The 15,363-nt window shown below is 32.9% G+C and overlaps 1 protein-coding gene across 8 annotated transcripts in view; it reads right to left on the bottom strand.

The window, feature by feature from the left end:
• The window catches only part of tbc1d4 (TBC1 domain family, member 4), a 58,248-nt gene extending 44,947 nt beyond the window's left edge, over positions 1-13,301 (bottom strand). For all 8 annotated transcript variants that reach the window (XR_012385470.1, XR_012385472.1, XR_012385471.1 and 5 more), the window contains exon 1: positions 12,308-13,301. Coding sequence is in view for 4 of the 8 variants with exons in the window: in XM_002663395.6 (XP_002663441.2) it covers positions 12,308-12,709 (402 nt within the window). In the remaining 4 variants the exon portion in view is untranslated. The remainder of the gene's footprint in view (positions 1-12,307) is intronic.
• Positions 13,302-15,363: the final 2,062 nt, after the last annotated feature.

The following is a 15,363-nucleotide window of genomic DNA, read 5'->3' as shown; positions in this document are numbered from 1 at the left end:
AAAAAAAGAAAAAAAATTCAAAAGGGGACTAATAATTCTTTTTCTTTCTTTTTTTAATTCTTCATTTTGTTTAACACACCATTTCTGGAAACCTTAAGATTCCAATTAGCCATTTTGATATGGGTCATCCACACTGAAAGGCACGAGGCAATTAGGAAAATATCATTCACAATGACTTAGGTTCAGAACTGAAACAGCAGTTTTATAATTTCATAAAACAAACACATGCACAGTCACAAGCCAGAGAGATTCCCCGTCAGCTTAATTTTACTTATAACAGCAAATAAAACATTTGATTTTACAAATGAAAACATGACATTGATTCCATTTAACAGCTTTATTACATTTAGGCACAGCTACGACCGACAAACCAACATTGCTAAGGAATAGTCATTATAACTTTTAATATTAAATCTCTTAACTTTGCTTTTGGGTAGAAATAAACAGCTCAACCAGCAAACTCTAATATTTCTACAAAAATAAATATATATTTACAACCATGATCTCTTCTGCATTGTGGTTTGCTTAGCTCAGAATGTTCTGCAAGGTCTCTCTAGCACAAGTGCACACAAGGTTATGGCAACATTAAATAAACTGATTTATATCAGCAAGACAAGTCTTGTTTGGAGAAGATAAAAAGGAATCTGGTGACAGAATTGGGCCTGGTGCCCGCAAGAAGAAGGTTAAACATAACGAAGCTCCACAGACTTTAAACAGCCTACAGGCCAGCTCAGACTAGACTGGAAGAGCACGCTCAGCTGGCCTGAACAACATGATGAATGAACATCAGCCTGCTAGAAGATTCAGCTCTGAGCTGACTCTACATAAACGGCAACTATAGGAGAAACATTAAAAAAAGCAAGCAGAGTAGAATACTGATTGGTTTAGCCATGATTCAAACAAAGTTGACATTTCTATAAATCAAAACTGTACACACCCAACTGTGGCACTTACTATTGCACCAGGATAAAAATTCTATGAATTTTCTATGAAAAGATTTTCAGTGATAGATCAGAAGATCACAGATTCAGTGTCTATGTATCTATGATTTCACTTTTTTCTGAGCGAAAAAAATAAATAATACAAAAAAAACACATACTGCTACAATTAAAAAAAATTCTGGTTTATTAAACAACCTTTCAGTTCTTCAAAACATTTTTTTTTATATTTTAATAAGATTATACTAAAATATGAAAATGTAACCATGTATCAGTGATGCAAACAATACCTATATCTAATAGTCAATCAGCTTAAGCTTACTATATTTATTCATATAAGTTCATCCAAAGAAAAACCTGCCCCATGATGTTTTAAACAGGGAAGATGTTGCTGATCTTTGAAGCATAAATGAAGATACTTTTATGAAACCTCAAGCTTAAAAAGGTCCTAAAGGCATAAAGAAAATAAATAAATAAAAATCAGTCAAGCAGTCCAATTCAAATCAAAGACTGAAGACAGAATTGTGATTTTTAGAAGCACTAACCCCTTTACGTCTGAAAATAGCATTTTGGCACTTTAGATTAGAACACCTGATCTTTAGATTGATCATCTGAAGAGTATATGCAGGAAATCCTTTAAATGGAAGAGCAAACATCATTTAAATCACCAAATCACATTTATTTCAGTAGCAAAAATTCAAAAGCATTTTAGATAGTTTATTCTTATCATGGAGGGCATTGACAGCAGTAGAGGCAGAACACAGCGAGCATTAAAAGACTTTGTTTGTGGGACTTGTGTAAAAGATCCAATAATGTCTGCATTCAAACGTAGAATTCAAATGTGTTTTAGTGAGAGTGCTGCATTAATCTAACATATTAAACGGTAAATATATAATGCTTAAAACTCCAAAGATGAATCTCAGCGGGTCCTGCTAACCAAAATGTCTAATTCCAACAGTAAAAAAACTGCCTATTAATATGTTATTTACAGATTGCAGAGATCCGTGTAACATCATAATGTATTTACAGCTTCAGAATCATAAATATGTGTATTCTGGTGTAACTATTGCCCATTTCATTATGGACGAGTCCAAGCGTATTCACAACCACCACTTCAAGTTCACACCAAATTTAGCATTAACAATAAAACTTTTGTCTGCTCGTGTGGAACTGTTTAAAACCACTTTACAAATCCTTCAAATGTAGTCCTAATTAGGATTGCCAACTCAACTGATTTAAGAACAGTTCACTGTAGGGTTAATGAAACCAAAACAAAAAAGAGAATCACTGAGAAAATCCCATACTGGAACATTTATTTTTCAACACATAAGAGAGCAATGCAAAAGCATTAACAAGAATCCAGTCAATCAGAACAAATCTTCCAGAAACAAAAGCCTTGTAATGTCCACATAGTGATTGCTGTATAAAAATACAACGTGCTATACCAAGGTCACAAGCATTGCTTGTACATGGCAGTAATAGAGAGTAAGCCAAACATAACCACACACTGCACAAACTGCTCTATCTCTCTCAAAGATAAACAGGCATGTCTGACAAGTGGGCTGAAACCCATGAAAACTTTCACATTACAAGCAAACATTTGCAAAGGACACTTGAATCATTTCTTTCCCAAGTCACTGGCATAAAACTACCCCATAATATAAATCACTTTCTTTATGGACTATCAACTATATTACCCACTATATAACATTTAAAGGCACAATATGTAGGATTTATTCATTAAATATTCAAATCTAGAGAAAAAGGCCATTTTAACTAGTGACATTTGCAGTTTGCTCTTATAGAAAACAAGCAAACATCATAGACGCTTTAATATGCCATGTGCTTTATTAGCCTGCACATGCTAAAAATGTATAGAATGATAAAACAGCGCTGCTTCTCTCCCACATGATCATAACGGGTAGAACTGTGGCATAATAAAAGTTCAACTGCTTTTGTCTCATGTTACACCAGTCCCTCATCATTGATTACTTTATCAGTGTCAGTTAATTTTGATAGCTTTCATCCTTACTCTGCTTCGTAGTATCATTATAATAAATCTAAATAAATCAATGAACACCATTTTTGCAGGCATCTCATAGGATGCAATATAGATGACAACTCCCATGATTCCACACTCAGTCATGGCATCATCAACAATACATTTATTTGTTGTAATTACACACTATCTATCTATAGCGTCAAAAACTACATACTGTGCCTTTAAGAATGACATAAAACTCAATATAATACATGGCTTGTTGAGCAGAGGTGTTCTACTACTTTTTGAAGCACCAAAACCATTTAAGGAGGGAGCAGAGTTATATATAGAACCAGAGTATCCTAAAACGACTTGAGGCTGTAAAAGTAACCATCCACAAAACCCTATAAACCACATTAAAATCCATGCAGAATGTCATAGCAATGCCCTGGCAACCACCCAGAACAGCCTGGAATTTTAGCAGCAAGTTCTACATGGACAAGCAACACTCACTTTTTTTTTACTTCACCACTGGTTCATGCAAGTACAGAAGGATCTTCACAAGGGAGTCAGTGTAAAAATAAAGACAACTAAGACATTTGTGGTCCACTGCACAACTCTTAGTAAATATGGCTTGGTTCAGTGCAAACATTTCATCGAAACCCCAAGGCTAACTTGTGGAAAATCACAGTGCGGTTAAGAGAAAAGGCTCCTTGAGATCAGGAGGAAAAGCAAACAATCGTTCAAGCAATGATCTGCTGCCTATGTAAGCAGCACAAAGGGTGTGGCTGCTTGTTTTTAACTGACAAATGACTTATTTCCTAGAAACAGATTTCCCAAAAAAGTCTCTGACTCCCTAGTTTAACCAGCCTGAATAATCTGCAAAAGGCAGACTTCTTTTTAAAATTGGACAGAGAAAAGATCATTAATACTAGTGCTGTTTAGAGTGAAAACAAGCTTAAAAGTGTGCAAGAAAAAAAGAGCAACAAATCCCTCAGACAAATTGGCAGCAAACTCCATTGAACTCACCAGACATTTGGCAACAGTGCCTTTTAAACCCTTAAATGGCCTGAATTATTCAATTGCAAGATGACGCTAGAGCCTCTTTAGTCTGATAAATTATTTGCACTGAAACAAACATGAGATCAAAAAAAAAGGATGTGAATTACAAAATCTGTAAAACAAACACTGTTTACTATACTTTCCATTGCTGTTTTCCACCTATTCTTTCATTTGCGTGCTGTCTGCATTTAGTTTGTCCAAATGAAAAACTCCACATTGCATAATACAACAAAATGTCCATCTTTGTTATTCAAAGGAAGTTTACTTGCCAATATTTGGCATTTAACTAACCAGTGTTAACCTCTCCTTGTGTTCAGGTTTTCAAAAATGCCTGTAGTAAGCAGTCCATTTGTCATTTAAACAGAATCTATTATTTCATAATATAAAACAAAATACTGTAAAGCAGTTTGATGTTTGCAAACAAATGCCACTTGGGTTTATGTGTTGCAACCTAATGCAATAACATTCATTCATTTCTTTAGTGCAGCTAATAGCTAATTGAAACTTAAACCTCCTTTATTTTAGCACCAAAGTTGTGGAATGATTAATAGTTTAAGCTGATGATTTTACAATTCCCTCTCACAAAAGTGCTGTCAAAAACTTACTTTTCATTAAAAATGGATGAAAGGAAGGAAAAAAACAAAGAAAAGTGTCATGGGCTTCATTGCATTGACAATGCACAGAGCTCAGCATCTATGAGTACACCCCTCACAAATCTATCTTTTAAATTCATTAAATTAGTCAGTACTGAAGCCGAATCTGGAGCTAATCTAACTAAATAACTTACGATAACGGTCCAAAAACTAGCACATCTAAATGTGTAATAGAAAAATATTAAATAATTTTTTTTTAAAGAGGAAGAATCAAGAGAAGCAAAAAATTTGCAAATTTAGTTGAATTTTTGTAGGTTGTAATTTATTTGTGTGCAATATTTTGCTAGAATTTGGTTGTTTTATCTTTAAATTTGTAAATATGTCAATTATTTAAATAAATGTATCTGTTTAATAAATCTGTTTTGTTTAAATGCAGCACAATACATTGCCTATATTCATTTTTAAAATGGGGTGTACTCAATTATGCGGAGCACTGTACACAATTTGCTAATATTTGGCAATGAGAATCAGTTCAAATTCGTTGCTGTCATTTTTAACAGCATATCATTCTTTTGCAATTGATAAAAGAGTAAAAAAAAAATTCTTGCTGACGCAACCTTACACTCACCTTTAAAGGGTCAATAGAAATGCTTTGGAATGCAGGTAAAACAAAAAAAAAAAAACAAGACATACAATGGAAATATACTTACAGGTTTCTCAGAAAAGTATCAGCAAAGCTACAGAAAATAACATCAAAAACAGAGAAAAGAGCATAGAAAGATGGTTCATGTTTTAATCAACGTCAAAATTTATTCATGAGAGAGTTCAAAATGACTATTTGAAAACAGACCTAGTTATAAAATATTACAATATAATTTTTTATTCATTCTTGCAGGAAGCAAGCTTTATTACACATGAAAGTTAAAGACTTAAAACACAGTTTTTTTTAAGTTTCTAATGCTATGGGCCCTATATTTCTCTTTATTAAATATATATATATATATATATATATATATATAAAAGCAGCTATTTATTTTTTTAATGGTAAAACTAATTTAACTATGTGACAAAACAAATTAAATAATAATCCATTTACAGTTTTTAAACAGCATGTGTTATTTTGCAAACTGTAAAATATTTTACATTAAGCATCATATATTTACTAATTATTTTAAATATTTGTTATTTTGTTTATTTGTTATTTTCTCCTCTAACTTAAAATGCACATCTAACAATAAATACCTAAACATACTGCACACTAGAACAGTAGACTTCTTGTGACCGTTCAGCACTGGATGTAGAGTGGCAAGGCATGAGTCATTCTAATTATGGGTACCAGGAAGACCAACTACAAGGTATCCAGGGCAGCTGGATAAATTGGGACACTGTAGCATATCCTAAAACTCTGATTTGGAGGTCTAAGTGGGTTATACGTTTCACACTGCTGGACACACTTAGATGGCAGCTCCAGGCCTCAAAACAAACAGCCTCATCTTGAAGGGCATAAACACAGAACTGAATGCATCAGAAGGACCCCCAAACACATTTTATCTTGCCCTCAGCATAAACACTCCACTGCCTAAACACAGATAATGCTTTCCTTTCAGTTCTATCAGCAAAACGAGGCCACATATCAGAGTATGCATTGTTTATCATTATGAAAGGAAACATAACCTTACTTTGTTGCCTTTACACTGGGTGGCCTATTCCATGCTAAATATAAATCCAAGAACAGTGGGTTCCCCTATGGCACTAAATGTTCAACTATGTCCCTCCACTGGCATTTGCAAAGGAGTGATTGTGCTGCATTAAGACTAGGAGATATTTATGGCGAAATGCCAACTGAGCAGGTTTCTGGACAGACTATCATACACAGTAGCACTTCAAAATCAGCCAGCAGCCATCTTAAGACGTGAGCAAAGACACATTCCTCATGGACCATCTAGCACGTGTTGCTATCCAGCCAGTTTTTCTTGCATAACACATGACAGTGATATATGTTGCCTCTGAAGCACAACATGCACTCACAGGACGGTCTACAGCACGAAAAGAAACTTTCACTTTAGAGAAATACTTTTGCCTTTGAGAATGATCGACAAAGTTACACACAGCATTAACAATGTGCCAAATGCAAAGAAAGTTACTGTTATATAGTATATATATATATATATATATATATATATATATATATATATATATATATATATATATATATATATATATATACACACACACTTGAAGTCAGAATTATCAGCCCCCCTGAATTATTAGACAGCTTGTTTATTTTTCCCCAATTTCTGTTTAACGGAGTGAAGATTTTTTCAAATCATTTCTAAACATAATAGTATTAATAACACATTTCTAAAAACTGATTTACTTTTTCTTCTTTTCAAGACACTTCTATACAGCTTAAAGTGACATTTAAAAGCTTAACTAGATTAATGAGGTGCAGGTTTGGGTAATTAGGCAAGCTATTAACGATGGTTTGATGTAGACTATCGAAAAAAAATTGTTTTAAAGCGGCTAATAATTTTGACCTTAAAATGTTAAAAAAAAAATAAAACTGCTTTTAGTCTAAGCAAAATAAAACAAATAATACTTTCTCCAGCACAAAAATATTATCAGACATACTGTGAAAATTTCCTTGCTCTGTTAGACATCATTTGGAAAATATTTAAAAAAGAAAAAAATTCAAAGGGGGGCTAATAATTCTGACTTCAACTGTACCTGTAAACAATGCATATAAAAATAATTAAATATACACATAAATTAAGGCAAATGGATAGAAATGATCAGTCTTTAAGTATTTTCTAAGTGATGTTTAATAGAACAAGGACATTTTTTCACAGTATTTTCTATATATTGTTTTGTCTGGAGAAAGTCTTATTTCTATTAAATTGGCTGGAAAATATGTTTTTTGTTTGTTTGTTTTTTAAATAATTTAAAGGTCAATTTTATTAGAATTAAAGTTTTTTAATGACTACAGAACAAACCCCTGTTGTCCCATGACCATAATTAAATTTAGTAATGTTCAACTTCATTTGTTTGTTTAAATTCAGTCTGCAAACAGTTAGCTTAAAAAATTTTAGCAAATCCAATGATTACATTTTATCATTGTACTTAAGCCAAGGCATGGGCCAGTAAATGATTCTGATGGTATGATACCTTGGATAAAAAATAAATAAATAAAAATCACGCTCCCACGGAATTGTGAATACTGCTCTAAAATATATCATTTTTAAATGTCTAGGTAAAAAACAATAACATTTTCCCGCTTAGTCCCATAGTACGCTAAAAACACTATGTGAGAGGAGTAATATGTCCGAATTCATAAAAATCGAAAAACAGTATGCAAGATACCCGGAAGACCTACTACTTCCAGTGAGATTCTAAAGTGTGCATCTGATGAATGCTACGCTATCCCATGATGCACCAGGAGAGAATTCATGAATGGGAGTGAAGCAGTGATCATGATAAAATAGCAGATAAAGCATGTCTGATATAATTTATTTTGAAAACCATTTAAAATATTTTAGAACAATAATCATGTCAGGCTTCACAATTTCTTTACAATTTAAAATGGCATCTTTGGATATCTTTTCTGCTGGAAATACTGTCCTACCCATGAATTCATGAATAGCAAAATCATTTTAAAAATATTTACTGTGATCATGGCAAAGACTAAATAAGTAAGTTATTAGAAAATTATTTGTTAAATGACATTTACATACATACATACACAAAAAAAAAAAAAAAAAAAAAAATATATATATATATATATATATATATATATATATATATATATATATATATATATATATATATATATATATATATATATATATATATATATATATATATATATATATAATTTTTTTCATGTGCTTTTCCTTGCCTGAGACTTTGTGACTTTTTAGTAACATTACTAACTTCTGATACTAGTACATTACTTATGGATGGTATGTTTCCTTTATTATCTTATTGTTTCCTTACCTCCATCTAGATATTGATTTATTTTTAAGGATTACTATAATTTCTTTATTATTATTTTGCCCTCTAAAAATCTTGTTTTTATTTATTTGGTAATTATAAATTTAACCTTTTTGCTACTATTGTTTATGATTTAATTTTGCAGTACATTTGGACTATAACCCATTGGACATTTTTTTAAACTTCTCTGTTTATATGTCTGAAAGTACATTGTACATTAATTTTGATAACCTTAAACATATCACATTTATTATTATTATTATTAAAACTATAAATGTTATTATAACTATGTGCTTAAAAAATGTTGACAAAAATATTCACCCCATTAAACATCACTTGGGAAATATGTGAATTTCAATTTCACAGAAGGGTTAATAATATTGGCTTCAATTATATTCAAATCCATGTTCCACCCAAAGCAACGAATAGTATTGAACTGGCGTCTGAAATATAGCTCTGCAGCAGACTGACATTAGTGTTACATTACAAGTTATCCCTAATCAATGCAGTGGAACAGAGAAGTCTGATGCATCACAGTACTTTACTTGTTTATTTCAAGGCATCATGGCAGCAAGCAGAGAAGCGGGTGGAGGGATTTCAATATTCTACGTGTGTATTGTCTCGCTGATCTGATTAATCCTTTCTCTCAGTGTGCCAGGAGAGAGCTGACCCATCTTTGCATGATGCCCTGTAACTTTAATTCCTCTGGTGCAACGGTGCCCTACATACTGGCATTTATCCAAATGACAAAGACTCGCCAATCATACCGCAGACTAAACACCATAGTGCAATCATTGACACTGTAAAAAGTTCAGCGCCTGATTTTAAAAAATGGGTTAGAGTGCAAAGAAAGAGAAGCTGTTTAAATATCTATCATACTCTATCGTGTGTTTTATATGAATATTACTTGTTGTAAATGAACTAAGTGGTGCCTGTCTTTAATAAGTAATAAAAACAGTAATACTGGTAAAGTAAATTAGTAATAAAATGATTTAATTTAACCATAAACAGGAATATAGGACTACTTGTAAGACAAAAAAAAGTGTTAATGGAAAATGGTCAAGCAATGCCATTTATTAATAGACTGTACATATCTAATAACTGTTAATCAAATTTAGTCTTTAATCAATAGACCTGACATTTAGAATTATACAACCAATATGTATAATAGGGCTAGGCGGATAAATGATATATCAAATTGCAATAAAATTTTAGTCAATAACAATGATAAGCTCTGGAGTTTCTTACTCTATATTGATCTAAGAGCCAATCACACAGTAGAAATGTGCAACCATGGGAATCTGAAAGTGTGTTGATATTAGAAATGCACCCATTTCTAAAATGCACGCATTTCCGGCCGCCAAATATTAATCGCCCACCTGAAATAGTTTATGCAATTAAATGGACCCTCTAATTTTGTGGCTTCAGTCATTGTTGGAATACACTTTTAAATACAGCAGCAACAACTGATATCAAAATATATCATTATTGTTCAATTTGGAAAATAATTAATCAAGATTGCATTTTTGCTATATCACCCAGCCCTAATGTATAAAATGATAGACAGACAGACAGACAGACTGATAGTTGGTTGAACAATCAATAGACTAAAACAGATGTTTAAAACAAAACAAAAAATGGCAAGTTTTCAAATATCTACAAATAATTATGATCTGAACAAATCATGTATCATTAGACGAGACCTAGCATTTAAGAATATGTTACTGACAGAATGATAGACTGACAGACAGATGGAACAATAAAACAATCAATAAACACATATAGCAGATGCTGGAACAAAAACATCAAGATGAAATCATTATAGAGCTGGTTTGGAAAGGGTTTTAGGAACATATTACAATTTAAGTAGTCAAATAATGACATCAATCCACATATCCAGCTTGATAAAGTCTAGTGCCAACATTTTAATGTTTTCAAGTGATGTTTACCAGAGCAGGAACATTTTTCACAGTATTTCCTTTAATGTTTTTTCTCTTCCTGAGAAAATCCTTTTTTATTTAGTTTGGCTGGAATAAAATTTGAAATAATTTTATTTGTCCCCTTAAGAAACATTTCGTTTTATTTCGATTGGCTACAGAACAAACCACTGTTGTCCAATGACATGCCTAATTAAGTCAATTATTCTAATTTAGTCTTTTAATTGCACTTTAAGCCGAGTAGGCAACTAGTATTTAGCCAAATGGCTAATAACATTCTGTGCTGTCATCATGGCAGAGAATAGCTATTGGAGTCAATAAAACTATTGTGTTTATAAATGTGTAAAGAAAAATGGTCAAGTAATCAAACAATCAGTAAGTAGACTAAAACAGATATTTAAAACAAAAACTGGTGCAAAAAAATATTAACGGATCAAATCATGTATCATTAGACGAGACCTAACATTTAAGAATAAGTTACTGACAGAATGCCAGACAGATGGAACAATAAAACAATCAATAAGCAGATAGAGCAGATGCTGAAACAAAAAGAACCAGGTAAAATCATAACAGAGCTGGTTTAGAAAGGATTTCAGGAACATATTACAATTTAAGCAGCAAAAATTATTACAAACATGATAACTGTCTATTAATAACACTTATACACATAACCAACAGATCGATAAAGTCTAGTGCAAGGGTGGCCAAACTTTTTCTTAAGAAGGGCCAAAAACCAAACTTGATTAAGGGTAGTGGGCCGAAGTTAAATAATCCAACTGGATTACAATAAAGTCCCCATGATGATTTCATTCATTTTCTTTTTGGCTTAGTCCCTTTATTAATCCAGGGTCGCCACAGTGGAATGAAATACCAAATTATCCAGCACGTTTTTTACGCAGCAGATGCCTTTTCAACCTCAACCCATCTCTGGGAAAACCATGATGATTTCCTAAATTAATATTTTAAATATGTAATTTATATTTCAATTTAATATTTACAAAAGAATGACATTTGTATTTGTAGAATGTAAATTTTTTTGCATGTACAAAATAATAATCTGATTCATTCACAATATTTAACTGAAACATTCAATTTCAGACTGTGTTTTTCTAACTCAACAATTAAACAAACAAAAGGTTATGTTCAACCTGAAATGATGATCTTTTTAAAAGGTATTTTGCCCAACCTTCCTTATCATTCTCAGATAGGATGGCGGGCCAAATCAAAGGTTACCATGGGCCAATTTTAGCCCACAGGCTCTAGTTTGGGCATCTCTGGTCTGGTGCCTAAATTCATTTTTTTAAGTAATGTTTAACAGAGCAGGGACAATTTTCACAGTATTTACAATGTTTTTCTTCCCGGGAGAGTCTTATTTCCTTTCATTCGGCTGAAATAAAAGCTAAAATAATTTAATTTTGTCCCCTTAAGAAACGCTTTTTCGATTGGCTACAAAACAAACCACTGTTGTCCAATGACTTGCCTAACCCAATTAGGCCTAATCAACCCAATTATCCTAATTATTTCTTTAAATTGCACTTTAAGCTGAGTAGGCTACTATTTAGCAAAATGGCTAATAACATTATTTACTTTCAGCATGGCACGGAGAATAGTTATTGAGTTTAGTTATTAAAACTAACGTGTTTATACACGTATAGAGAAAAATATATTATCTATACATATGAAAAAAAGTTGCATTTTCCCAGAAGGACTAATAATTTTGGTCTTCAACTGTAAGTTATAGCCAGTGTCCTTGATCAACACAATTCACAGACAACATGAAAACCCGCTATCGGTGGCCATACATACCTGGTTGGGATCACATGCTTTAAACACATGGCATGCCATCTCAGACTCTGGGTTCTCAGGCTGACTTCTGATAAGGTAGGCAAAATAAGACAAGTCATGGCTGTTATGAATAAACCTGGATATAAACTGTGCTTTGTGCTCGAATATGAAGACGGACGGGTTGCTGCTGCTCGCGGGCACGCAGCGGATCAGAGGGGGCGAGAGATGCAGCTGAACTTCCCTGGCCTGTGTGGGACCGGACTCGTTCTTCTCACTTTTCCTCCGGATCTCCGCCACAAGCCACGGCAGCATGGGTAGCGTGGTCCGCCTGTCCAGAGCCGACCAGCCCATGTACCACAGCGCAAACCTCTTGTCTTCTTTCCGATTACAGTCATTATTCCCTTTGCCGTCCTGTCCCTCCATCTCTCCAAGGACTCCGGGACAAAGACTTTAGTTGCTTTGTGCAACAACTCGGTGCCTTTACACCCCTAATAGCTCAAACAAATACATGAACTGGTCGGTTCTATGTGAAAGCAGCTGCAAACTGTCCTGGTGCGTTAATGCTACTCACGCTTTAGTCAAAAGTGCGTAAGGATCGTGTGTCCTGAAGAGCTTAAGTACAATAATAAAGGCTTTTAAGATGCAACGAGGTTTTATTCCAAGGTCAGATCGCTGTTTAAAGCTAAAACACATCCGTTCAGATTGTTTAAGAGCCCTCGTAATCCGTGTATTAAGTTAAAGGTTTCTGTCGAGAGTATGAATACACAACTGCTTGAAGGAAGCGCGTTTTGTATTCCAGCAGATTTCTCGAGTCCCGACGCCGCGGATTGAGGACGACGCCGCGGACAGACACCTCATGCGGGAAGTTGCAGATAAGCCGGAGTGCTTTAAAGTCGCTGCACATCACTTTTTAGTCGTTATTGTGTCATTTAACGGCGGAGGAGAACACAGAGAGGGCTGTTGTTCCAGGAGGAGTGGCCGCAGCAGCCATACGAGAGGCGTTTTACTTGAGCACGAGCGTGAGCGTGAGCGCGCGTGTATATGTGCGTGTGTGTGTTTGGATCTTGGGCTCCCCTGTGTCTTCAGGAAACACAGGGCACTGGCCTGATTGAGCTTTCATCAAGGCAACTTAATGGATGATCGGGATAAAGTGACTTTTTTAAATATTTTATCATTTTGAATGTCAGTTGTCAATAGGGTGCATAACATATAGGCACATACAGTGCTCAGAATATTGAATGAATATCTTGAGCCATTTCTCAGTGAATGTAGGCAATGTATTTTGTTGCATTTAAGCAAAACAGATTTATTAAACAGATATAGCCTAATTATTAAAATAATTTTTTAGTCACCAAACATATTTAGAAACTGAAAGAAAATACAATTAAATTCAAGCTAAATATTGCAAAAAATACAACCTACAAAATTTCAACTAAATTTGTTTTTTTTTTTTTTTTGCTTCTCATGATTTTCTCTTTTTAAGAACATTTGTATTTAATATTTTTCTAACATATAAATCTGGGTGTAGTAGTTTTTGTACCTTTATCACAAGTGTTTTTGTTAGATAAGCTCCAGATTCGGCTTCAGAATTGACTAATCTAATGTATATTCACAAATATAATAATGTAAAGCATCATATAGAAAATATGAATTTAAAAGATAGATTTGTGAAGGGTGCACTTATATATGCTGAGCACTATATATGCTGTAACTTGAGTTATTTAAAATGTATTTGACAAATGCAGAAGGTTAAATGGATGGTTTACCCCAAAAATTCAAGTTCTGCCATTTTATCTGCCTTTTACTCCTTCACTTGTTTCAAACCTTTTAATTTCTTTTTTTCTGTTAAACCTAAATGAAGAAATATTCTGAAGAAAGCTAGAAGAAAGTATCTCACAAAGGTTTAAAACCACTAGAGGGTGAGTGAAGTTTCATTTTGGGTGAAGTAACCCTTTAAGGTTTTTATATGCATATACATTTGCATACTAATAATGTTTTTTTTTTTTTTTTTTTTTACAAAAACTAACTTTTCTATGGTTTTAAAAATGTTTCTAACTACTACAAGAGACAATTTTTTTTTTTTTTTTTTAATTTTTCCTTAACTTAATTCATTGGAAATTCTAAATAACCAATCAAGCGCTATATGGGAGTAAAATATACACTGGTTTTAGTCTCACAAATAACTCTTTATTTGTTTTTATTTTAATTCAGTATTAAATTTTGTATTAAAAAAATGTAACATGAGCCAAACTTCAAGTTTGATATGAGTTTTAAAAATCTGTAAGACATAGAAAAATATACAATGCACTAATAATAATACCATAATAATAATGGCATAATAATACATTAATAGTGTATATTTTTGAAAAGAAAAAAAATTGTCATGTGTGCTAAAATGTAAGTTTTTTTTTTATTTTGCCTTGATTTACATAGCCCTTGTCGTAAAGTTCTGCTACAGTCAGCTTTGATATTGATTTTATTTAATAACCAATCCAACAATTGCCAGTAAACTCAAAATAGTTTTAGATAGCTGTTAAAGACAAGGAAAACTTCAAGTGGGGTCAGAGCAACCAGGCATGCAGTGCTCAGCATAAATGAGTACACCCCATTTTGAAAATGAATATTTTTATCCATTTCTCAGTGAATATGGGTAATATATATGGGTGCATTTGATCAAAACAGATTAAACCTATATTTATTAAAACAATAGTTTAGTCGCAGAACATCTTTAGAAATAAAAAGATAATACATTTAAATTCATGCAAAATATTGCAAAAAAAAAAAAAACATTTCAACAAAATTGTATATAAAATTTTTTATATTTTTCCCTAAAATATAAATTTGGGCTACACATTTTTAAACCATTATTGTAAGTTATTTTGTTAGATTAGCTCCAGATTTAGATTAGCTACAGACTAAACTAATGTATAGGCACAAATATAATATTGTAAAGCATCCTATAGAAAATATGAATTGAAATGAGAGATTTGTGAGGGGTGTACACGTGCATGCTGAGCACTGTATCCGTGGACCAAACAATCTTCACATTTCTAGTAAACAAAGGAAGAGGTTTGGGT

The sequence above is a fragment of the Danio rerio genome, chromosome 9 (genome assembly GCF_049306965.1).
Source record: "Danio rerio strain Tuebingen ecotype United States chromosome 9, GRCz12tu, whole genome shotgun sequence".
Lineage (NCBI taxonomy): Eukaryota > Metazoa > Chordata > Actinopteri > Cypriniformes > Danionidae > Danio > Danio rerio.
The sequence above is the reverse complement of the archived record's forward strand: the minus strand, read 5'-3'. Positions and strand labels throughout refer to the sequence as shown.